The sequence below is a fragment of the Cricetulus griseus genome, chromosome 2 (genome assembly GCF_003668045.3).
Source record: "Cricetulus griseus strain 17A/GY chromosome 2, alternate assembly CriGri-PICRH-1.0, whole genome shotgun sequence".
NCBI lineage: Eukaryota > Metazoa > Chordata > Mammalia > Rodentia > Cricetidae > Cricetulus > Cricetulus griseus.
In genome coordinates, this window is record NC_048595.1 from 34457129 (window position 1) to 34481733 (window position 24605).

Here is a 24605-nt window from a genome sequence, read left to right on the forward strand (position 1 = left end):
CATGGTACCTCCATCTGGGCTTTGCAGGCACAGCCTGTTTCACTCCATCTCTACTCCTAGAGGACCCACAGGATCCAGGCCAAAGCCCTTGGTGGGTGATCCCAGGTAATAGGAGGGTGTGTCCTGGGCCAGTCCCATAGACCCTGAGGGAGAGCATGGTGCTAGGCCATGGCTTTAGCCACTCTGGCCCCTCAGCCTTGAAAGGAGACTTCCGCTCCTCTTGTTTCAGTGCTGGGCCTGAGGCCAAAACTGTTGCTTGTGCCAGGCTCAGGAACATCCCACACCCCATGTGGTGGAGGCCTCAGTCCTCCAGGGGCCTCTTCAGAAACATGAGCCAGTGTGGAAGTCTGATACAGAGCTCTCCATGATTCCAAGAAACTGGGAGGGCACAGGTAACTCTGGACACTGCCTTGCCACTGAGTGAGCCCTCTGACACTCTATACAGCGACTGAGTGGACACTGTGACCCTCTTATACACTGACTACTATGCCATCAGCCCCTCCCCCTTCTCATTTCAAGCAGCAAGGTGAGCCAAGTTTTAGCACCCCATGCCATTCCTCCTATAGCACGGTTTGGTCTGCATCGGGGCTCTTGCCCTTACTAAGTGTGTGGCAGTGAGCCTATTTAACATCCTTGTGATGACCCAGTGATGACCCAGAAATGTGCTGCGTGAGTTAACATGTGAACAGGGTGAAGGAAGGGCCTGGCTCCTTGCCTTGCAGGGAGCCCTACCACCAGTGCAACACTTGGCTGAATGTTCTTGGAAATGGGGATGTGCCCTCCAAAGCCAGCCAACTTCCCAGCCTTGGAGAGCCAGAGCTGACCTAACTCCTAGCCCTGCACCAACAGGTCCTGGGCTGCCCAGGAATGCTGCCACATTCCCGTGTCTCTGCCATCTGTCTCCCAACTTGGGAGCAGCCTCCATGAGTGTCTGGGGTAAGAGCAGTTAGGGAGACAGAAGCCACACCAATATCCACCACTCCTGAGCTCCACTGGAGGCAGCTGGGCAACAATGCCAGGGAGTGAGGCTATGGCCCTGAAGCCATGGCAGTTCTGAGCATGAGTATTGGCTTCAGTCAAACAAAGGGCTCAATATCCCCTTCCTAAGCCAAGGCCAGGGCCTAGTGCCTCTGAGTGTGCACACATCTGACTATCCAGCCCTCTCAGATGCCCAAAGCCCTTCAGCTCTGGCTGGGTGGATGCTTTCCTGTTCTTGCTCTGCTGGCCCCCCAAGAGGACGCTTGGCCAAGGGGCAGTAGGAGCAGGGAGGGCCCCTGAGGAACTTACAAAGATGATGGCTGGAGAGACAAAACGCCAACAGATCTGGAAGAAGAGAGGCGGTGGAAACCCCAGCATCATCTGGATGTCCTGGAAGTAGTTTCGGTGCCCTGGAAAGATGGGAGTTGGGGGGGATCAGCAGCCCAGCAGGACAGAGTGAGCCAGCCAGAGACTGGGAGACTTGAAGCCAATGAAGGGTGGGCACTTACCATAGATGTACATAATGGACACACACATGATGCAGGAGATGACAACCAAGGAGAAGCTGGCTGCATAATTGTCCATCAGCAGCAACCAGTAGATGCCTGCCTGTGGGCCAGTGGACAGATGAGCCAGGGTGCCACAGACCAAGCTACCCACCCATTCCCCAAGTACCCCGGCAAGTGCAAGGCCGCTTTACCCCTCCCCCCACATCTCCATTCTTACCTGGCTGGTAAGGGGGATGCCCAGCAAGAAGCCAGCAACAGCCACACCCAAGGTCACATAGGTCTTTTTCTGCAGAATCCATTCATTCCCCACCTCATCCACAATGGCAGTGACTAGGGTCTCTAGGAGGCAAAACTACAGGCACAGCCATCAGAATAGGGACCTGCCTTCTGCCCCAGTTCCTCCTGCCCAAGCTGCCATCGTGCATGCTCACTCAGAGTATACCCCCACACACACACGCACGCACGCACGCACGCACGCACGCACGCACGCACGCACGCACGCACGCAGACACGTGTGTCATACCTGAGTTCCCAGCCCCAGCAAGATGAGCATGAAGAAAAAGAGTAGGGACCAGAGCGGGGAGATGGGCAGCAGTGTGAGGGCCTCAGGGTAAGCTACGAAAGCTAGCCCAGGGCCATGGTCTGCCACTCGGGACACATCCACACCCAGATGATTGGCCATGAAGCCTAGGATAGAGAAGATGACGAAGCCAGCATAGACACTGGTAGCACAGTTGGTAATGCTGATGATGACGCTGTCCCTGAGAGAGAGGGAGAGAGAACAGGACATTTAGACTAGCTTGCTTCCCTTTCCTCAATTTGGGCCAAGGGAAGACGTGGAGATAGGATATTCTAGAAATATAGATGTCCTAACTCCTTTTCCTATCCACTCCAGACCTTTTAAAGTGAGTCCTGGGTTCCTGACCCTTCATCCATCCATCCATCCATCCATCCATCCATCCATCCATCCATCCATCCATCCCCCTCACTGGCCAGTACTCTGATCTCTATTCCCATGACCTGCTTGAGACACAGGATTCTCAAGGTCATGAGTACAGGAGGTCCCTGGTAGGCAGCAGACTGCATGGGAGTCCAGTGGCCCTGTGGATCCACGGTCAGGCTGTGGAGAGGACAGAAAATGGGAGCAGCCTCCAAACTGGCAGGGGGCACTCACCGATAGCAGTTGTTGTGGAACTTATTGTAGGATGCCATAGTGATGAGGCCACCCCATGCACAGCCCAGGGAATAGAAGATCTGAGAGGCGGCATCCCCCCACACCTGCAGAAAGGATGCCAGTGAGCCACTGCAGTCAGATGCCGGGCCACTGGCCCCTCCCTAGTCCCTTTGGGGCCTCCACATCCCACCTTGGCCTCCAGGATCTTGTCCCACTGTGGGGTCAGGTAGTACATGATACCCGTGAAGGCGCCTTCCAGGGTCACTCCACGAACAAACAGAATGGTCAGCACCACATAGGGGAATGTGGCTGTGAAGTACACCACCTGAGACGAGACAGGCTCCATGGATTCCACTAGAACCCTTTCCAACCCTCTTACTACCTCCCTGACCCAGCTCCCATTAGCTCTGGTCCCTCTTTGTCTCCTGTGGCTCTCCGTTACCCCTCCCTCAGAATCCCATCAACCCAGAAAGGAGAGGCAGGGCGGGAACAAACCCTGCCTGGGAAGGGTACTTGCTTTCCCTGAAGACTTGACTCCTCGGATGAGGCAGAGGAAGACGACCACCCAGGAGACACCGAGGCAGCCTAGGAGGGGAAGCCGAACCTCTCCGAAGTTTCCAATGTCATCAGACAGCTTCAGCACATACAGCCTGGAGGGGGGAGGTGACTGTCACCAAGGGCCAGCTTCTGCTACCCAGCAACCAAGTCTCATGATCTATGCCCCATGTTGAAAGGTCCCAGAAGCCTGCTTGTGGGAGAAGAGGAGCTGCTTTGGGGACCTTGGCCCTCTGCCCTGTAGTCTCTCCTGGGACCCTCAAGGGCTTTGAGAGATCAGGTCAAGTTTGAGCTAGTCTTCCCTCCTGGGGCAGGGTGATGCCCAGTCTCAGCTTGGGCCCACCCCAGACCCTTTCGAAAGTGCATCCACACTTTCGGAATGCCTATTTATCCCATCAGAAGCACCTCCTCCAGGAAGCCTTCAGAGAGAGGTATATCATAATAAGTCTGCTCCAGCTCTCAAGAGCTGAGTGAGCAGTGATGATGTCATCTTAACTCCTCCCTATGTGGGTGTGGCTCCACCTGCAGCCCTTTCCCAGGTAGGCTGTGCTCTTTAGGTCAATCACAGAATGTACCAGGTCCTGGACTTGGACAGGAGGCTTCTTCCTGGTCCTTGGGGAAGCGGGTGGAGGAGAGCAAGCAGGTGAGAAGTACATCACAGAGTGGATGGGGCATGGGTGTGTGTGTGGGTGGGAGGTGTCTCACCCAGAGGGAGAGCCAGGATGAAGGCTTCCCTGAAAAGGTGAGGTTGGGATTATGGTGAGGCCTGATGTGGGTGAAAGGGATGGTGGGAAGAGCAGGCCTGCAACAGGGGCAGGGGGCCAGGAGCTAGCATGACCAGCCTGGGCACGCTGGTTAGCTCAAAAAGGCTGGAATAGAGCACAAGAGTAGATAGAGAGGGCAGAATGGCAATGGACAGGAAGGGGCCTCATTATAGTGAAAGTGAGGCTGAAGAATTTTCAGTTTCCTCCTTATGGCAATGAGAGACCTTTGAGGCTTTTGTTTCAGAACATCCATGCCTCTCTATGGCTCCAAGCTGTGCACTGGCTCTAGGCCCTATAGGATCCAGTGTCCCTGGCCCTGCCATTTCTCTGATCTCTCTTCCTCCTCCCTCCCCTTTGCTCACAGATTTAGCTGCACTGGACTTGGTTTTATTCACACATGTGAGTCTGCCCCCATCCCAGGGCCTTTGTACATGCTACTGTCACTGTCTCTGAACGAAGTGGCTTCACCCCATCTCCTCCCATCAGAGATCTATGTGTACATAAGGCCCCGGACCACCCTGACATCTTTTACAAATGTGAACAAAATGCCATGTTTTGCACGGTGTGCCTGTCTAGGATATAGCTGGGCTTGTCTGTGTGACCCCCCCCACTTCCTCCAGTCTTTATTCAGATGCAGCTTTCACCCCAGCCCAGCATGGCTGCCCCTACTCTGTTCCTCAGCAGTACACACATCCTTCTCTCGTTCTGTATGTTGCTATTGCTAGTTTGGGATTACAGGTGTGCGCACCTTACCAGGCTTTATGTGCTGCTGAGGATCAAACCAAAGGTTCCATGCATGCAAGGAAGGCACTCTACCAACTGAGCCTACTTATGGCTTTTGTCCTCTGTCCTCTATTCTCCTATGATGGTGGGAGCTTGGTTCACTTTGTTTATGGCTGTGCATCTCCAATGCCTGGCACTGAGAGACACTCAATTAGTTGATCTCAAATGAATGAACTCTGTGGCCAATGGGCTGGGAGGCAGAAAGGAAGGAGCCCAAATGGACAGTACAGGCTAGAGGTGAGGAGGAAGCAAGAAAGACATCTTAGCCTCCACTTCCCTATCACAACACAAGTCAAACATAGGCTCCCTTTTTTCCTCTCCTGCTGCTGGAGACTCAACTGTTTCCCCATCTCACCCCTGCCCCAGCATCCTCAGCTAGTCCACATCAGCTCTCAAGCCTCATGCGGACACTTTGAATGCCTTGGGATGGAATATGATTTCTGGATTTTCATGCAACAATGCTGTCAGAGCTTGGTGTTTGCTTGGTTGGCCAGCCTGACCACCCAAAGGAGACTTCTGCTGCCTCCTTTTGGCTTCCTATTTTCCTCTCAGGCCACCCTTCACAGCATGGCCTGCAGAGGGTGCTGTCTGACTCATCCTCCCTCTGCCCAGTTTTCTCAACTGTCTACACCATGAGAGGCTGGCATGACCCTCTCCTGGCTCAGCCATACAGGAATCCACACACAGACCAGTGACATTCAAGAGCCATGAGACACAGAGGCTCTAGGTTCCCTTTAACAGAGTCCCTGACTTTTCTCCCTTCATAGCACACATAGCAAACGATTTTGTTGGCCCATTGAGGTACACAGACAAGGCCATTCATAGCTGAAGACAACGGACTGGGGATCCTGGCAGCCCAGGCCAGGCCTGCCTGGGTGTTCCTATGTAAGACAACACTGCTGGCAAGGTTGGGTCCTTTGGAATAACCACAGGCTCTGACTGCCTCTACTGAGTCACTTGGCTTCTACTGAGCCAACATTCAAGTCAAGAAAACCTTTTTTCATTTAAAGGATTAAAAAAACCCACTTTGCCTAATTATACATGCTAAGATGGCAGTATTTGATGTTATTTTTGAGTACAGCATTACTGTATTGGGAGTGCAGAGTTTAGATGGTTAGCCTGGGAACCAAGGAATGAAGTCTAGCTTTATTTTAGGTTGTACTGTATTTAGTTCTTTGTTTTGCTTTGGACCATGTGCTTTTGAGATCAAACAATTACCTCAGAGCATTTTGGAATGTGACTTATTTATAAGCTGCTTTGACATATGACCTCTCAGGAATTATTTGCCCCACCCCCTTTTCTTTTTTTGAGGCTAGGTCCACTAGGTAGCATGGGTTGGTTTTAAAATTATGATCCTCTGCTTGAGCCTCCCAGCTGCTGGGATCACAGGTGTGTCACCATGCTCAGATCTTTTCCTATTTAAAATTTTGCCAGATATTAGCGAGACCCCCACCTCAAATTTAAAAAAAAAAAAAAGCCAGGTTTGACACAACACCTTTAATCTCAGCATTTGTGAGGCAGAGGCAAGAGGCTCTCTGTGAGTTCAAAGCTAGCCTGGTTCTATATAAGGAGTTCAGGCCAGCCAGGGCTATATAAGATCCTGTCTCAAAAATATAAAAATAAAAAGAATACCAAACTCCAGATGCAGAGAGCTCTTATTTCCTTGAGCAGATAGCAACTGGCTTGAGAAGAGAGACACCCTCTCCCGGTTCTCCACAGGTGTGTGTGAGCACTTGCTACTGACCTCTGGGATTTATGTCATGTTCCCATATTTCACCTCTGAAACATCGAGGGAAGAATTATAGCCACCCAGATTTGACGGGTGGACACTCAAACTCAGGGAGATTTGGTGACCTCCCATGAACACACATGCCAGTGGCAGAGCCAGGGTTTGAGATGTCAGCAGGACTGTGACTTTGGCATGAGACACTGGAGTGGGTGAGGGTGGAGCTGGGATCAGAGTCCACTCTGTGTCAGGTGCTGGCTGCCACGGAGGCTCTGGAGCTGAGAAAGCCTTGTCATGAGCTTAGGGTTTGGAAGGAGTTCTCAGACTAGCACAGAGGAGTATAAAACAAGTCTGGGGAGGGCAAAGAAGGGAGAGTGAGAAGGAGGAGTGGCTCAGAGACCTGACCTTCTTCCTTTTGTTTTGTTTGTTTGTTTGAGACAGGGTTTCTCTGTGGCTTTGGAGGCTGTCCTGGAACTAGCTCTTGTAGATCAGGCTGGTCTCGAACTCACAGAGATCCACCTGCCTCTCCCCCCCCCCCAGTGCTGGGATTAAAGGCGTGCGCCACCAACGCCCAGCTGAGACCTGACCTTCTTGAGTCTCTCACTTTCAAGGCATTTGTCTGTAAGTTTTTGTTTAAGGTGTTAGAGATCAAACCTGGGACCTCACAAGTGCTAAGCAAGCTCTGCCACTGAGCCGCACCCCAGCCTCCCTCATCTTTCTTTTGGCCTGCTGATTTCATTCACAAAACAGTAACTACACCATGCTACCTTTCAAAGGAACACTTAGGACTGAGAACACTGGCAGAGCACCACTGGCCTAGGACCCAACAACAGCAGAGGCAGGGCAGGCCTGGAACACACAGCCCAGCCACCTCTAGAGCTGTCGGGCTCCTTAACCCTGGGATGTCAGTCTCTAAATCTGAAAAGGGAGCTTGCAAGACTTATGAGAGCTAATACTCAGGCAGGCACAGGGTAAGTAGGTCCAATTCCCCCATTCCCCTTTCATCAGTGAGGCTTGGGCAGCTCTATTCTCCTCTGGGCCTGGGGAAGCCAACACAGGGCCTCGGGCATGCTAGTCAAATGTTCTGTCACTGAATATATACCCACCTGTCCACCCCTCCTTCCAACCATGGCTCTCTTATGGATTGTTTCTGAGTCAGACCTGTTGATGCTGGCCTATGATCCCAGCCACTCTAGAGTTTGGGCAGGAGGATCACTAGTTCAAGACCAACCTGGGCAACTTAGTGAGACCTTGTCTCAAAATTAAAAAGTAAAAAGGCAGCTAGGGATCTAGCTCAGGCTAAGGCACTTGCCCAGCATGCACGAGGGTGGGTGTGGGGCGGGCCCTGTTCAATCACCAGTGTAGCAGGGGGAAAGTATCTTCCCAGGCTTTCCAGGAGGTGGCAGCAAGGAGCCGTTGGGGTTAGAAATAGCCAGTAAGGTAGGCCTGGCACAGCCCCAGCTGGGGAGCAGAGCCCAGCTGTCCCTCAGTATGCTTCTCTAGGCAGATTCCCTGAGCGCTATTCCCCACTGGTTTCACTGGCTGAAGTCTCCAGAGCTTTGCCCCTGAGGCTGACAACACTGTAGCATCTGTTTGGGGTGAGGAGGGGAAGGCAGGGTTTGTGCTTTGGGGAGATCCAGGGAAGTTCATCTTCTGCCTTTCCGTCTTGGTCAAGCTGCCCAGTGCACAGCACAGCCTGAATGACGGACAGTTACCTCTGACTGGGAGGGAGCTCTGTCTTGCTCTCTCTCTCCTGTCTCCTCTCTGAAACTGGCCTCTCCCACAGCTGCTTCTTTGGAGCCTGCACTTTCAGCACTGGACCTAGAGGACCTGCTCAACTTCAGGATGCCTCTCCTTGTGCACCTCATCTTTGGCCTCCATCACACAACAGGGAAAGTGTCAAACTTTGAGGCTACCATGTGACGTATGCCTGCCCTTCCTGTCTCTTTTCACTGTCCCACTTGCTCCTAGTCTCTGTTTGGCCTCTGCTTACTATCCCCATGCCTCCCAACCCCTCTACTTCTCTCTCTCTCTCTCTCTCTCTCTCTCTCTCTCTCTCTCTCTCTCTCTCTCCTCCCGTTTCTGGACAACTATGATCACTTCGTCTTGTCCCCATCTCACACAAGTCACCACTACCCACAGACTGGATTTCTTGGGGCAGAGGCTCGGGACCGTTTGACATCTGCCACAGGCACACAGGGCCTTTAGAGCAGATGCCACAGAAGTTTGTAGAATGAATAGAAGAGGCCTACTTTCCACGTCCAAAGATCCTCTGCCCCGGGACTCTCCAGTGAGATGTAGGAAGAATGCCCTACTGTGCCCTCTATCTGCCAGTTGGGACAAGGTGATCCCAACACCTCCAGCAGCAGCCTCCCTTCAGCAGGCCCAGAGACCCTGGTCTCTTTGTCACCTCTGAACAGAATGGGTCTGGCTGTCCTGGCATCCCTGATGTAGTGAATGTCCATGGCTCCTTTTCTTTTGCAGTATGAAGTAGAAGTTTAATTCTTGTTAGTTCTCTATCAACACAGTGCCCCTTCAAGGCCACCTCAAAGCCCACAAGATCCCTCCATCCTCGTTAGTCTTCAAAGGAGTAGGCTCCCACAGCTTTGAGAATAACCTCTGGTCCTCTGGGACCCTCACTCATGCTGTTCTCCCTAACACGTTACCCCTTCACACACACACCCTGACTGGCCTCTGGGGACTTAAGACTTCCAGCCCTGGGAATCTGTAAGGATTCCCAGGTCACCTTCCAGTCTTCCATGGCCCTCTGTAGTCTGCCATCTTACCCACTTAGACCCCCTGGGCAGTAGGCACTAGGTACAGACGACCCAGGCACAGCTGCCTGATGGGGACAGGGATAGCTGAGGGCTGCTACCAGGTCCCCCTGATCCTGTGTCTGCCAGGAGCCTCACCTCCAGTACTCCTCGCTGGGGCTGGTCCTGTGCAGGGTGTGGTTGAACAGGTGAGAGAGGTTGCCAGACAGGGCAGTGGACTGGGAGCCATTGGTGAGGTTGGAAGCATCCAGCACACCGGCACAGTCAGGGGTGTTCCAGGGGTTATTGCAGTAAGCCCAGGGCAGCACGTGCGTCATGGACGAGAAGAAGTAGTAGAAGGCGATGCAGATGACCACATTGTAGTAGATGCCGATGTATGTGGACACCACCATCATGCCATAGCCCACTCCTGGAGAAGCAGGGTGAGCACTGAAGGAGGAGCCTGACTTATCTAGTGAAGGTTAACAGTTCCTAAAGGCCCAAGACTCAGTCTTCGATGGAGAGCTACAGAAGGGAGGGGTCAGGCCTTGATGAGTCAGCGGACGAAAGGAGTTTTGTGTATATACGTGGCAGGAGGGAAGGATGGGGCCAAGTGAATAGAAAGCCCAGCATGTATCTACGGTCTTGGCCATTGATGTCAGGCTCGGGTCAGCACTGACACTCCACAGGGGCTATTCATGTTTGTACAGATGGACAAGCCGGCCTCTGTGTGTGTGTGTGTGTGTGTGTGTGTGGTATGTGTATGCACACCCCCCCCACACACACGCACATGCACATATAAACATGTACACACCCCACCAGGACCTCACCTTTGAACATGGGGCTGATCCTCCAGACCCCCAGGCACCCCTGGCTTGCAAACTGGCCGAAGGACAGCTCCATGAAGAAGAGAGGGATCCCGCAGAAGATCAGCATGATGAAGTAAGGGAACATGAAGGCACCTGGCATGCAGGGAGAGGTCAGGCTCAGGGTGGGCTTGGGGAATACCTCCCCAGGTTTCCTTCTCGGAAGCCACAGTACACCTCTGTGTTTCACTAGTGCTGCGACAGCAACCTGGGCTGACGCACACTCCCCACAGCCTGGCTTTGAACTTGACAGAGGCTCCCAGGAAGTCTGCTCTGGAGAAAATCCAGCCCCCAAACTGCCATGTTGGGGTAGGATTTGATGGTTTAACCAATTGATTTCACAAGAAATCACTGAGGTTCCTCAAATAGCTCTGCACCATCTGGAGGGCTGCTGAAACATCGGAAGCTAAGACAGGGAACCCAGGAATTTCCAGCCTTTTCTCTACGTCTCCTAGCCTTCAAGGAGCAGGATAGCAGGATCAGGCTGCTGGGGTCTGAGGGTGGCCTGCGCTGTAGGCAAAATATGCCTAAGCAGGGATAGGGCAAAGACCAGGGCTAGAGGTCATCTTCTTCCTGGAGTGGTGTCTGTGCCAGGGAGACAGTGGCCCAAGCCCTGGTGGTAGGCTCTACCCAAGTGGGTGGTCCCTGCCCTGTGCCCACTGGGTACCTCCCCCGTTGCGATAGCAGAGGTATGGGAAGCGCCAGACATTGCCCAGGCCCACGGCATAGCCCACGCTCGTCAGTACAAACTCGATCTGGTTGCCCCAGTTGCCCCGTGTGAGGTTCTGGTCCTTCTTGGTGGCCTCGCTGGGCACAGCACCATTCTGCGGGGACAGGAAAGAAGCCACCATTAGTAAGGCATTAGTGCCCATGTCTGGCCCTAAGTCTCCCCCAGTGGGTTTTCTTTGGACCACCATGTCACCCCACCACATACTAGGGCTTCCTCTCTGCTGGCAGGAGTTGAGGGCAGGCCTGGCAGGAGAGAAAGAGACACACAGCTGCCAGATGGTGTCTGGCCCTCTCTGCCAGGTACAACAGCCCACCTGAGGAACTGTTAACAGCACGAAAGGGACTCTGAAGAGGGAACCTGAGCCAAGAGCCCCCTTACCCCTCTAAAACCATGCCTTTCCTCTCAGGCTAAGGACCTCGGAGCAGCTGAGCCTCATACCAAGCAGCCAAGTCAAGCTGGGCACAAAGAGGCCTGTGTCCAGACAGCTACCCCCCACCCACCGCCTACCACATCGCCAGGCTAAGCACGCTGCCCATGGGCAGTCGGTGGCTAGACTTCTCCCTAGTGAAGGCTTCTTCCTGGGGGCACAGGGGTGAGCAGGGCTGGGTGGGAGAGGGGATGCTGCAGCTAGGCTTGGCCAGACCTGAGCAGGACACTGTGGAACTCAAGGGAGGGCCCTGGGGAAGCTGACTTGAGCTGCTGATGCTGGGCTATGCGTTAGCATAGGAGATCAGAGTCGTAGGCACCATGCCAAACTTTGAGGACAGACTTTGCTAGAGGAAACAGAGGTGGCTCCAGAGAAGGGTCTCACAAGAGGGAGGCTCACAGATCAATCCCGGGCCTGCCTGCGGGAAGTGCTGGGTGAGGCTGTCCAGGGCCCACCGAGGATTCCATGAGGCATCCCGACTTCGGATGTAGACCTACCTCTACAAGTCCCTCGGTGTGTGCCCCTTCTCTAGGCCACTCTTCTCCCAGCCCCCTCCTGCTATGAGTGGGAATCAACCACCATCAGATACAGAGTTGGTGGGGCCTGAGAGTGTCATTAAAGAGATACAAGGACCCTGAGAGTTACTAGCAGAGAAATACAGAGTACTTGTACGTCAACAACAGCTTCCCAGACATGAGCTATAACCCTGACAGGAGAAGTTCTTCTAAAGGACACTTGGATCAAGGTTGGAGCAGTGTGGCCATGAGACATGACATGACGCTGAGTATCGTGTGAAAGTGACATCTTCAAGTTCAGCAGCCAATGAACTGCTAGTCTGGCCAATGACTAGCAAGGTAGCCTGGCGCTCTGACACACTATCAGACCTTGACATTGGTAGACAAACCTGAGTGGCTTCACTAGGGCCCCAGTACCTTTGGAAAGGCCTGTGAGGAATTCAGATCTAGGGAGCACACATGCCTGGTGGGTGAACACCATCGGTGGGGAGGACTATCCCGTGTATCCAGTTCAGCTCAGATGTGTTGCCCTTCACATCCTCAAAGGAGACTACAGGAATTAGGGAGGAGGACTCCTTCCTAGAGCACCCAGGGCAAACTAGCAGGCTGACGGTATCTGCATCCATTCATTCATTCATTCATTCATCCATAAAATGTCAAGATTTACAGGTCCCCTATTATATGTCAGGCAACAGCAACTCAGTTGGAAATAAAGTAGGTCTAGAAGACATCAATGAAGTAAGAACACACATCGAGGGCGTTGATGGTGCACACCTTTAATCCCAGCCCTCGGGAGGCAGAGGCAGGCGGATCTCTGTGAGTTCGAGACCAGCCTGGTCTACAAGAGCTAGTTCCAGGACAGCCTCCAAAGCCACAGAGAAACCCTGTCTCAAAAAAAGAAAAAAGAAAAGAACACACATCGCCAGGCAGGGTGGTACTTGTCGTTGTTAATCCCAGCACTAGAGATGCAGAGGCAGGAGGATCTCTGTAAGTTTGAGGCCAACCTGGTCTACAAAGAGAGTTCCTGGACAGCCAAAGCTATTATACACAGAGAAACCCTGTCTCGAAAAACAAAACGAAACAAAACAAACAACAAAAGAACACACATCATCCTATATGCAACTTTAGTATTATCACAAAAAAGGACTTCCTCAAAGTTGTAAGGAAAGGCAGGGTGAGGTCCAGGCCAGGCTTGCTGGTGAAGGGCACACTGTGCTATGGGAGATGGTGGTGCCAGCTTCCGTATGCCCTCTCCGACACACCCCTATAGCATCCTACATTATCACCTCTAAGGTACTTTCTTTGGGGAAGGGGTTTCTATACCAAAGGGCCAGGGGCCCATGCTTTGAAGGGTATGGGGCCTGCTTGGGGTGACTTATCTGCACCCAAACAAACACCAGCCACATAGGGCTCCTATCCGTTGGCCCTACAATAACACTTTTATTCTGTCCTAGGCTTGTTTACTTAGGAACACAATGCAGGACTGTGGCAGCTCCAGAGTCCATGGGTGGGGTCACAGGGTAGCAGTTCCAGCTGTAAAAGGGATAACTGAGGGTCCAAGATGGCCCCATGGGCAAGAAAAGGGCAAGGCCCCCAAGAGACACCCATCTTTCCCAAGCTTGAAGTTCAAAGCCTCTCTCCTGGCCAGGACCATGAGATCGAACCCCTGGCCTCTCCAACCACATATAGCAGGACCATATTTGAATCCCTAAATTCTACTCTTTTCCTGGCAGAGGGGGACAGAAGAGGGGCAGGTGGTAAAGCCCCCCAGCCATGTGCCACAGGCTCCTCCAGTCAGTCCTCAAAAGCTAGGGTTTAGCTAACAAGACAAACACCACTGAGCCCATATACCAGTGAGCCATGTGCTAACTTATTCCACCAAGCACGTACTGAAGGAAGCTGATGCCCCAGGTTAGGAGCCAGACTGAGGCCTGTCACTAGGCACTGGCAAGAAGTTACTGATGAAATTAGGGCTCCCTGAAGGCAGGGTGCCCCTTCTCTTGTCCACCCAGTGGCATGGTTGAGCTGATGTGGAGAACCTCATTCACTATTGGCCCCTGATCTCCATTCTGGGTAGATGGTAACTCAAGTAGCTAGATGGTCTAAATCCTCAGCAGACAGGAAGCCCTCCCTTCTGCAGGGGCTTCTTTTCTTCTTCTTCTTTTTTTTTTTTTTTTTTTTTTTTTTTGGAGACACGGTTTCTCTGTGTAGCTTTGGAGCCTATCCTGGCACTCGCTCTGGAGACCAGGCTGACCTCGAACTCACAGAGATCCGCCTGCCTCTGCCTCTGCCTCCCGAGTGCTGGGATTAAAGGCGTGCGCCACCAACGCCCCACCTGCAGGGGCTTCTTAAGGGCTCCAAGTCTGTTCTTCGTCCAGCTCCTCCAGAGAGTCCTTCATGTCCCAACCAGCCGCTTCAGGAAGTACCCCCACCCGTGTGTGTGTGTGTGTGTGTGTGTGTGTGTGTGTGCTTGTGCACACATGTATTTGCTGTGGATTGAACTAGGGCCTCATGAATGCTCAGCAAACCCTTCACCACAGGGTAAGCCCAGCTCCATGTTTTCAATGTTGCATAATTTCTTGTCCTCCTCACATCGTCTTTCCTATTTTAAGACCCTTGTTTTTCTTGACCTGCTTTGTCACTAATATTAACCATTCCATTGGCTCTGAAATGTCTACGAAAGAACCCCTTTGTGCTCATGATTTGACCCAGACCGGCTGCCTGGCTGCCTAAGAACTTGAACTGGCCGAGTTCCAGTCTTGTCCTGCCTACCACATGCCACCCTGGCGGCCCCTTGATGCCCTTCCTCTCTCACCTGCTCACAGCTTAGTGGGGAACGAGACCACTGGAGCAGATTCCCCTTGTGATGTGACACACGAATTCCTCTGACTCTCCTGCCTGTGCCCTGCCACCCCTCCTCACAGCTCTCTGAGAGACCGCTGCCATGGCCGGAGTGGGTGGTTCTTCAGGAAAGGGTACCTTTCCGGGTACCTAAGCTCTCTCAGCCTGGGCAGTATGCACGCTTGAGAGCTTTCTTCCCACATTAGAGAGGGGACACCTGACTGCCACCATACACACACACACACACACACACACACACACACACACACACACACACACACGTATGTACACGTGTACACACACTCATCAAACACTCCCTCACTCAGAACTGGCCATCCTCACACCAGAACTGTGATCTTTCTTAGATGAACAACCCCCATTCGCACTGTCTGCACCTGGCTGACTGGCTGAGCCTCGCCAAGCTGAGTCACTTATGTAAGTCCTTCACATAGACCTCTGCCCTGCTTATTTGCTGGAAGAGTTATTGGAATCAGTATCTCCCACTCTGCCCTGGGCTTGGCCAAGACAGGAAATATGAGGTTAGGAACCAGGTATTCTAGAACCTGTTCCTTAGCAGCCCGGGGCAAGTCCCTTCTACCATGGGTATCTCAGTGTCCCTATCTAGGGAACCAGAGAATAGACTGGGCAGCCACTGTAGCCTGATGGTCTATAACCCAGGCAGCCTCCCTCGGTCTACCAATGTTCCTTGGTTCTACCTCACCTGTAATTCAGCCATTTCTTTAAAACAAAACATAAGAAAAACTTTGTTTTTGTATCATTACAGTAGTGTATGTGAGTGTGAGTGTGTGTGTGTGTGTGTGCGTGTGTGTGTCTGCCACAGTGTGCATGTAGAGGTCAGAGGAGAACTTTCAGGAATTGGTTCTCCTCTTCCACTGTGGGATCCAGGGGCCAAACTCAAGTCATTAGTAAGTACTTTTGCACACTGAGCCATCTCACCAGCCCCAGCTCAACTATTTCTGACTATCTCCCCACCTCCCATTAGTGCCTGCCAGTTTTTTAGATTTTTTTTTTTAAGCTTTCACTCTGTAGTCCAGGTTGTCTCAAACTCACAATGAACTTGCCTTGGTCTCCTGGGTGTTAGGATTACAGGTGTGAGCCACCACACCTGGCTTTAAAAACAAAGTTTTACATGGAAATCCAGAACAGCATCAGGTAGTAGCATGCAGGCCCAGCCCTGATGGAAGCCTGGCCAACATAATGCAGGAGCCCCTCATTTCTTCCTCATATGGACACAGAAGCCCGGCCCCGGCACCCAAACTACGCTGCTTCTCTGGCTGGGGACTCCCACCCTCCCAGGTCAGTGTTCAGTGGATATTTTTGTGAATTGTGAACTCCCTCCGTCTGCGCTCCATGGATATGGAAGAACTCTGTAGCTGCCCTGGCAGGCTGGCCCCGCTGGGACCCAGCAGGCTTCTTGTTCGGGACTCTCTGGCCCCAGGGTTTGCTCATGGGATGAAGTCTGTCCAAAACAAACTCAACGGAGGAGAGCAGGCAAGACCTCACATCTCAAACTGACTTGGAACCAAATCAGATCACAAGCAACTTGCTCGGAGCCCCAGCAGGAAACCAAGGCAGGGCAGCTATTATAGTCCACACTGGCTGCCTCAGGAGACCCCACACCACCCCGAGGAACCCTTCTGCTCTTGTTCTCCTGTATGCTATCCCTACCTCATGGAACAGTGGTTCTCAGGCAGCACCTGTGCAAGTGCAGGCTTCCCTCCTTCACCTGCAGGACATCAAGTGGGACCAGAGACACTCAACCACAGGCCTGGTCTCTGGCCTCAATCACCCAGGTATAAGACAGCCTGGCCAGAGGCTGGCCAGACAGAGGGGACAGAGATGGTAAAACCTGGCCCATCTGCATGGTCTCCAGTGTTCTGAGTATCCTTCTGCTCAGAAGGATGCTCAGAACAATGCTAGGCTCCTCCCAGGACCCCTTTTAGGTGCCTGCAGAGGCCAGGCCCTTGTATGCAGGTAAGAGGGTTGGGATGTACCTGACACTGGCTCATTACAAAGTCCTAATTGACAGAGAGTGACCTGCCAGTTTTGCAGTCAGCAGGCAGAAGACTGGCACCCTAGGCATGCCAGGCTCTGCTTTAGGTCCTGGGGAGAGTGATAAGAGGATGCGGGTGGGCCCTGCCCATGCCCTCACCTTCCTGCCTGGAGAAGCCCAGCAGCGTGGAAGAGGCAGCTGTGGGCAGCCTCTGCCTCATCAGTTGGCAGCAGGATGGTACTCTGGGAAGTGGCCCTGGTTCCTTGGCTCTAAGCAGTCCTGAAGTTTGAGAACAGCCTACATAATGCTTCTTCCAAAATCAGCCTGCATGACCTTAGAGGACATTCCTTCTCCTGCCTGCAGAAGGTCAAGTCAGGATGTCCTACAGGGGAGAAGAGTAGCCTTCCTGCTCCCCTCACGCTCACTGCCATCAGCTGTACTGTGCCTATCATCCGTGCTCAGCCTCAGCTTACAAGGCTGAGATACCCAGTTCCCACTCCACACAGACTCTTGCCCTGAACATTGGCAAATGCTCCAAAGTGTCTCTCTTCTCCCAGCAGAGACTTCTGCCTGTACCCTTCCCCCAGCTCTCACCACTGAGCCCATGTACCACACTCCCTGTCCCCCACAGCCTCTCTCCCCATAGGAGTAACTGCCGTGGCACAGACAATGAGGCTGTATTGATTAGTACAATTCCTGGGCACCTCCGGCCCGTCTCCCCGGGAGCTAGGACAATGCAGCTTTGATACTTAGAGCAGATTCTCAGCAGGTCCTTGGGCTGGGGGAGCCCCAACACCCCCACTCTCCTCCCTCTCACCCCCACCATGCAGCTAACTCTTCCTGCACTCTTTTGCAGTCACAACTTTCTGGGTCACTTTGGCTGGTGTCTGTCTTGCTCACTGGCTGTGCCTGCCCCTCCTGGCACAGACCACGTAGTCCCCTGCTCCACCACCAGCCTAGCCACCAAGCCTGCCTGGCATCAAGGAGGGGGCCTTGACCTTCTGGAAGGTGACTGACCTGTTCTGGGGAAGAGGTGGCCACAGGTCCACGAGCTGCAGCCATCCCGGGACAAGCACTGGCAGCACGCACGCCAGTCTCCACTCTCATTCACACCTCTGCCAGCTCCAGCGCGCGCGACACTGACGACACATCCCCTGCCTCTCCCACTGCCGGGCTGGGCAGCAGCAATTACTTTCACCTCATCTCCTCCCGAAGCTCTGCCTACCCCCCCCTCTGGTCCTCCCCCTCCGGCCAGTCCCTTTGCAGCCCAGCGCGGGTGCTGTAGAGCTGGAGTAGGAGGCATGGGGTTGGCTGTGTTATTCCCTTGTTTTCAGCAAGTTACTAGAACACACACACACACACACACACACACACACACACACACACACACACACACACACACACACGTGCACATGCATAGGGATTGGACTTTTACACATACACACACAGCATGAGCAAAGGACACAGCTTATTTCTTCAAAGAGCTGGCCAGAGCTGAGCCTGCAAGCTGGGCACTCGCTCGTGGGCTCCTGGAAGGGCAGGTGGCTACAGATAAGTGATGGGCTTTGTCCCTATAGGTACCACTGATGGCGGTGGGACCGGAAGGTGGAGGGCACAGTCCACAGCAAACAGAGTATTTAGAGTGAGCAAGTGGTGAAGACTCGAAGATACCGGGTCCCAGGGCTGCAACTGTTTCTGGTGAACTGAAGATTTCCCATCCAACCAAATTGATGTCGTGTTTCCACAGAAGAATGTGACCATGACCTAGTGACTGTGCCATTATCTGTCTAGAGAAAAACAGCACTGCCCAAGACTGTGGTCACTACAGAGTCCAGACAAAGGGAGGCAGGTATAAGATAAGGCCCTGTGGGGATCTGAGCTGCACTGCCTGGCATCTGAGGTGTAGGCTGGGTAATTCTGGCAACATCTCATGACTGTGGTGGATGGAAGTACGCACCTGACCTGCGTTAGATGCCGACCGTGTGCCATATCCAGTTCTGAGAGAGATCTGTGTGTCAGCCCCCACCATGTGACCCATCCAATTGCTCTTCTCTGAGACCACACTCATTGGTCAGTCCCTCACTGGTACCCAGACACCATAAGCCAGGAGACTTAGGAAGGTAGGCGCACCAGTGTTCTAGAGCTGAGAGGGTGCACATCCCTCTGGAGACCTACGAAGAAGACAGCAAAGGCCTGGCACACAGTGGGCTCTTAAAATACCTGACAAATAGAGACATGAATGAATTGTGGTGTAAGGACAGCTCTCCTGGAGGTTTCTAAGTGTGACCTCATGGGGCAATATTGTTTGGGGTAAAAAAAAAAAATGGCACAGAATCTGGGACTGGAGAGATGGCTCAGTGGTTTAGTGCATACTGCTCTAAGAGGGGACCAACTTTGGTTCCCAGCACCTACATCAGGTGACTCGCATGTACCTACAACTCTAGCTCCAGGGGATTCAACCCCCTCTTCTGGCCTCCACAGGCTCCTGTACTCTCATACACATACTGCCCACCCCACCCCACCCCCGACCATGATACATGATTTAAAAAATAAAACCTTAAAAAAAAAAATCAGGCAGGCCTAAGTTCAAACCCCAGATGTCCAGTCTCTCACCAAATATAACCTTAGGCGACTTGCTCAATTGTCTGGTTTCAGTTTCTGCTTCTCTAAGATGGAATAAATGTGTATACACATTGAGGCCAGCTAGTGTGAGCACTAACAGACAATACATAGTAGGTGCTCATTATAAGCCAGGCTCTGCCTAAACACTTCATACCTCCCATGAAGTCAGCATTCTTTTCTCCACTTTGTGGAGGCCTTGCTTGAGTAAGTCTCCTAAGTATCTTCAGACCCTACTGACTCAGCTGCTCACTGGGTCTGTGTCATGGAGTCGGGTCTCTAGACACTCCCTTACTTCCTACAGGCACAGACTGAGGGCCAAGGCCCTGGCTGGGCCATTGGCTCCGGGAAGGCCCAGTCACCCATGATGCCCAAATGCTCACTTCCACCCAGGGTGGGCTCTGGGCTCTGGCTGCCCTGCGCTGGGCTGGGTGCCCAGAACAGGCGGCCCTGGCTGGATGGCTTTCCCTGGCTCTGGCCATGGGGACAGGAGGCAGCAACCCAGCTGGGCCCTGGCTGTAATGAGGCCTCATTAGTGGGATCCAGCTGCTCCATCCCCACTTAAGGAAGCCGACTCCCCCAGCCCCAGCCTCTGACTTTTCTTAATAAGAGTGGGCATGCTTCCAGGGGGGCAAGGAGTCTAGGGGCCTTGTTGTCCTCTGTGGCTCTGGAGAGAAGGTCCTGCTGAGCTGGGACTGAGCATGCTGGGGTGTGGGAAGCTAGTGTATGAGAGGAGGTAAGGCTATAAGGCTGAGTAGATGGGCTACAAGGAAGATGAGAGAGAAGAGGGAGGGACAAGCATAGAGAAGCCCTTTTCCCTCTGGATCTGGACAGTCCATTTTACAGGGTTAGCCCTTGCACACCTGGGACCAGTGGAAGGTCGTCGCCTAGCCTGTTCTGGCCAGGAGGGAGCTTCCCTATAGCACATGTAGTTTCTGAGCTAAGAGACTTCTTGCATGTGTCACACCCTATGCTAGGAAAGCAGGTACTCTGTGCCACAGCCTGTGTCAGCAGAGGGCCCACTGAGCGCTAAGTGAAATGCTGAAAGAAAATACACTGTGATCCAGGTGTATACTAAGAAAGAACTCACTATGCGCAGTGTGTTAGGAAGGCACTCAGTGTATGCTAGGACCTGCAATAGCAGAGTATCTACTGTGTGCCAAGTCCAAGGCCTAAAGAATCTATATCATGTGCCAGATGTGTACTAGAAAAGCACCCACTGTGTTCCCTGGTTCTGCTGGAAGAGTGCCTACTATGTGCCTTGTCCAATGCTGGGAACTCTGTGTCAGCCCATGCCAAGTGAACTACTGTGTGTGGGGTATGAGGTCTTGCACTAAGTGAATAACCTGTGCATGCCAAATCCTGATCTAGGAAAGGACCAGATATGGTTAGGTACCCACTGTGTACCTGGCACTATGCTCCATGAGTGCCCACTGGGTAGCAAGCCCTGTGCTAAGGGGAACACTCAACATGTGCTAAGTCTATACTAGCTAGGCATTGGCTACATGCTGAGACTTATACCCAACCCTGTCAGGCCCTTTACCAAGGGAGTGCCCAATGTGTGCCAAGCCTTCTGCTTGGTGATCTCCCATTGTGTGCCAAGCCTGTACTAGTTGAGCACTTGCTAAATGCCAAGACTAGGCTTGGTGAGCCAGTATCCACTGTGTGCCAGGGCCTGTGTAGATGCTGCAGGCAGGAGGTATCCAAACCCTCATGCCAAAACACAAGTGAACGGGTCAGGGTGGGGCAGCCCCAGGTGGCCTGTGGCACTTGCAGAGTCTTCTGGGAGTTAGAAGCTCTGGCACCAAGGACCCTGGTGTTAAGTGATTCTGTTATTTGTTATGAGGCTTCCCAGTGGCAGAGGCAACCAGTGTGTTACACATGGGAAGAAGTAAGGCTCAACACATGGGTAGGGAGATGGCCCTACCTGTGACGGCCAACATGGAAACAGTGTAAGATGGTAGGGCTAAAACTGAGGCAGTGGTGCTCACATTGCCTGACTTAGGCTGTCCTCCTCCACTTTCTGTCCTTGGAGACCCAGCCCTGCCCCACACATGTACAGAGACTCTAGGCCTTCATAGGAGGACCACCTCACCCACCCCTAGTGGCCCCAAGCATCCCAGCTGCTCCCCTGCTTCGAGGCACCCTGGCCAGCTGGGTTCTCTTGCGGCCCTGTCCTAGGAGCCACTGAGCCGTAAGGAAGGCAGCTGAGCTGGCCTGGCAGAGACCATCTGGGCTAAAAGTGGGGAGAGAGACACGTGCAGCAGGCATGTGGGCCTGGGCACGTGCTAGGCGGTGACTTGCCTCTCCATGAGACACCTGCTCCAGAGGCCAGGCAGAAGTACCAAGGATAACACAGAGTGTCTATTGACAGTGAAGAGACCTGAGTGGCCCAGGTCCTCATGCTCAGACCTGGGACAAAGGATGATAGAAACGAGGACATCATAGTAGGGAATCACCTATCAGCTCTCTACATGGCAGGGCGCAAAGGGAGCGATACTTCTACAGAGAATTGATGATCCGAGGGCCATCAGCTTACACACACAGCCCTCATCATCCTCTCTTCTGACCTCCCTGAGCATCCTAAGAAGAGTCATTTTGGCAAGGGACTTCCTCAGCTCATCCACTTGGTCTTAGGAAAACAAACACCCAAGAGGTGCTGACTTAGAGAGCAGAAATGGGGCTTGGCAGGGGCCGGCTGCCCAAGACACCTCTCAGGCTGTATCCTAGAGACAAACACTGGAGGAGGCAGCATCTGCTCCAAACAGACCCAAGAATAGAGTAGCCCAAGGTCATCAGCGGAACTGAACGGAGGCAGGAATAAATCTCAGAGCATCTACAGGGGGGTGCCCATGGGACAGATGCTATGAGCCTCAAACACAGCGATGGGTAAAAGCCAAAGGGCAGAGGACACTGAAGAAAGCAAGCCTCAGCTATCTTTAGGCACATCCTAGTGCTGGGAATGGGAGTCCCAAGGCAGCATTCCCTCCCACAGACAGACTGGCCTGGCTGGCCAGAAAAGAACAGGGTCCCGGAAGCTTAGCTCAGTTGGGGCAGGGATTGCGGGACCTTATGGGCTGCCACGTCTCTGGGCTGCCCACATGGGTTCCCCACCTCTCCTGCCTACCTAGACTTTCCAGGGTCATACCAGAGAAAAGGAACAGCCAGGGAATGTTCAGAGGGTTTCCTGTGGCTCAGAATCTCCACAGCAGGAGGTAGAACCATACCCCATATCCTACCTGAGCCTACAACAGCCTAAGACATCTCAGAGGAAAGGTCAGTTCCTCTTTGGGTCTTAATACAGAATCCACCCTAACAAATGTGATCTCCCATCTGTGTTCGTTCCTGAGAGCCCTGATTTCAGGTTGGTGCAGGTACACCTCGAACAGCTTTATCTGTTCGAACCCATTCCAACAGGAAGGGGTAACTCTAGAACAAGCCTGAGGGACTGGGCCAAGGACTGGCATCTGAAGGCTTTGAACAGAGCTAGAGAAAGGATCTGAACCCTCTCACAATCTGTTCCCCCAGGCCAGAGCCCTGGAATCACAGAAATCTTTGGTGAGAGACAGAATTAATTTGGAGAGGGCTCAGTAGAGATCTGAAGCCAGTCAGTCTTTCACTGAATAAAGAAAGCAGATGGGGTGGGGACTGGTGAAAGAGGGGCTATCTTCTGTCACTGGCTTCCATTTCAGCAACTGCCCAGTTTGCCTTCTCCTTGAAACAAGATCCCAGGGGGGAACATACAGCCTAGCACGTGGGATAGGATCTACAACTTTCTTCTGGCTCCTGCATCCAGTCAGTGGCACCCTGCCTCGTCCATCAGTGAGTTGTGCTTCTTCCTCAAGAATGTGAGGCAGGGCTAAGCATGGCTGCACATGTTCAGGCCCACTCTGAAAGAAGGGGTTTACCTTAGAGCAGGCATGAGGGGCTGAGTCTGGGATTGGGAGCTGGAAGTTCTGGTCGGGGCTGGAGAAAGGACCTGAGCCTTTACTCCTAGCATTTGGGAGGCAGAAGCAGGCAGATCTCATTTACATGGCAAGTCTACATATACACCCAGAGCTGTACAGTGTAACTCTATCTCAGAAAGGTGGGGGTGGGAGGGGCTTAACATAGGCCCCTGTTTTTGAAGGGCCTCACTGGCACCTTTCCTGAACTCTAAAATCAAGGGCAAAAGAAGGGCTGTGTCTAGGGATGTAGATGAGTGGAGTTATCTGAAAATCCTAGCAAGGCATTTGTTCCTTCCTGCAGTGAGAAGGCCTTAGCGAAGCGGGGAAAACTGGACAGGTCTGAGCATGCCCAACATTGGGTGGACATGGGGTACAGTCACAGGTGTCCTACTGTCCTCTCAACAGGACAACCTGTGTCTACTCTACAAGATCTCTTATGACCAGGATGAGACAGATGCCCTCTGCTCCCTGCAGGCTTTTGCTGGGCTTATGGGAGAACTGGCCCAGCTGCAGGCTTAGAGACTGGTGCTGTCTAATCTGCTGGGTAAGGGGCTACTTGCCCAGGCCTGGGGCAGTCCTGGCACTTGGGAGTCATGGTGGTGCCAACCCCAGCCCTGTGGAACCTCTTAGGCCCCCCTGTCAAGACAAGCAGCTAGCAGGGTATCTCACAGGGCAGTGTTTATGACAGATACCCCTTCCTCCCTAAAGTCTGGCCCCTGTACTCACCAACATTCCTTTGGCACCTTTTCCTACCATGGTGGCAGTGGGGTGGTGGATCTGGAGACCTGGATCACACTTGGAGATTCTGCTTTCAGGCAACAGGCCTCAAGAGCTGTGGAGGAAACAGAGTGAGGTAAGGCTCTAGACCAGGCAGGCCCTCTGGCTCTCTAGAACAAGTAATATGTGAGAGTTTTTGTTGTTGTTGTTGTTGTTTTTTTCCTTTGGGAGTCGAGGAGTGGATGGGTAAGGACACTGAGAGGGATTGCCAGGAAGTAACAAGTTTATTAGAAAGGTTGCTAATGCCATGGACAGACACACAGAAAACCAACAGAATAGTAGGGTCTCTGACAATTCAGGTCCTGGCACTGGAGACAGGGGCTCTGAAGTAAGGAAGATGAGTTCACATGGCAGAAGTCAGAGTCTCTTCATAAACTTTCTGAGGATGAGGATGGTTTCACAGCCCAAGCCATTCTCAGGCAGGAAGCAGGGAAGGGGAAAAGGAGTGTGATATAGTACCAATACCCAGAGTGGCCTTCCCAGGTGAGAGGACCCAGGATGTCTGTTAGCTGGTGACTCCAAATACTGTCCCAGTATGGAGCCGGTGGGTATCTGTGGAAGGAGGCCACTGCAGATACTGAGGTCTGATCTGAGCAGAGGCCGGATTCTAACATAACCTAACATCCC

At 52.8% G+C, this 24605-nt stretch overlaps 1 protein-coding gene across 2 annotated transcripts in view; it reads right to left on the bottom strand.

The window, feature by feature from the left end:
- The window catches only part of Slc6a9 (solute carrier family 6 member 9), a 34180-nt gene that overhangs the window by 2626 nt on the left and 6949 nt on the right, over window positions 1-24605 (bottom strand). Inside the window, exons 2-12 of one of the 2 annotated variants that reach the window (XM_027399017.2) lie at window positions 23928-24033; window positions 10776-10932; window positions 10073-10204; window positions 9402-9672; window positions 3179-3311; window positions 2852-2986; window positions 2662-2765; window positions 2011-2248; window positions 1705-1839; window positions 1488-1587; window positions 1288-1388 (exon numbers count right to left, since the gene is read on the bottom strand). In XM_027399017.2, coding sequence (XP_027254818.1) covers window positions 1288-1388; window positions 1488-1587; window positions 1705-1839; window positions 2011-2248; window positions 2662-2765; window positions 2852-2986; window positions 3179-3311; window positions 9402-9672; window positions 10073-10204; window positions 10776-10932; window positions 23928-23957 — 1536 coding nt within the window. In that variant the 5' untranslated portion in view covers window positions 23958-24033. The remainder of the gene's footprint in view (window positions 1-1287; window positions 1389-1487; window positions 1588-1704; window positions 1840-2010; window positions 2249-2661; window positions 2766-2851; window positions 2987-3178; window positions 3312-9401; window positions 9673-10072; window positions 10205-10775; window positions 10933-23927; window positions 24034-24605) is intronic. The other variant, XM_027399018.2, reaches the window with a different exon arrangement.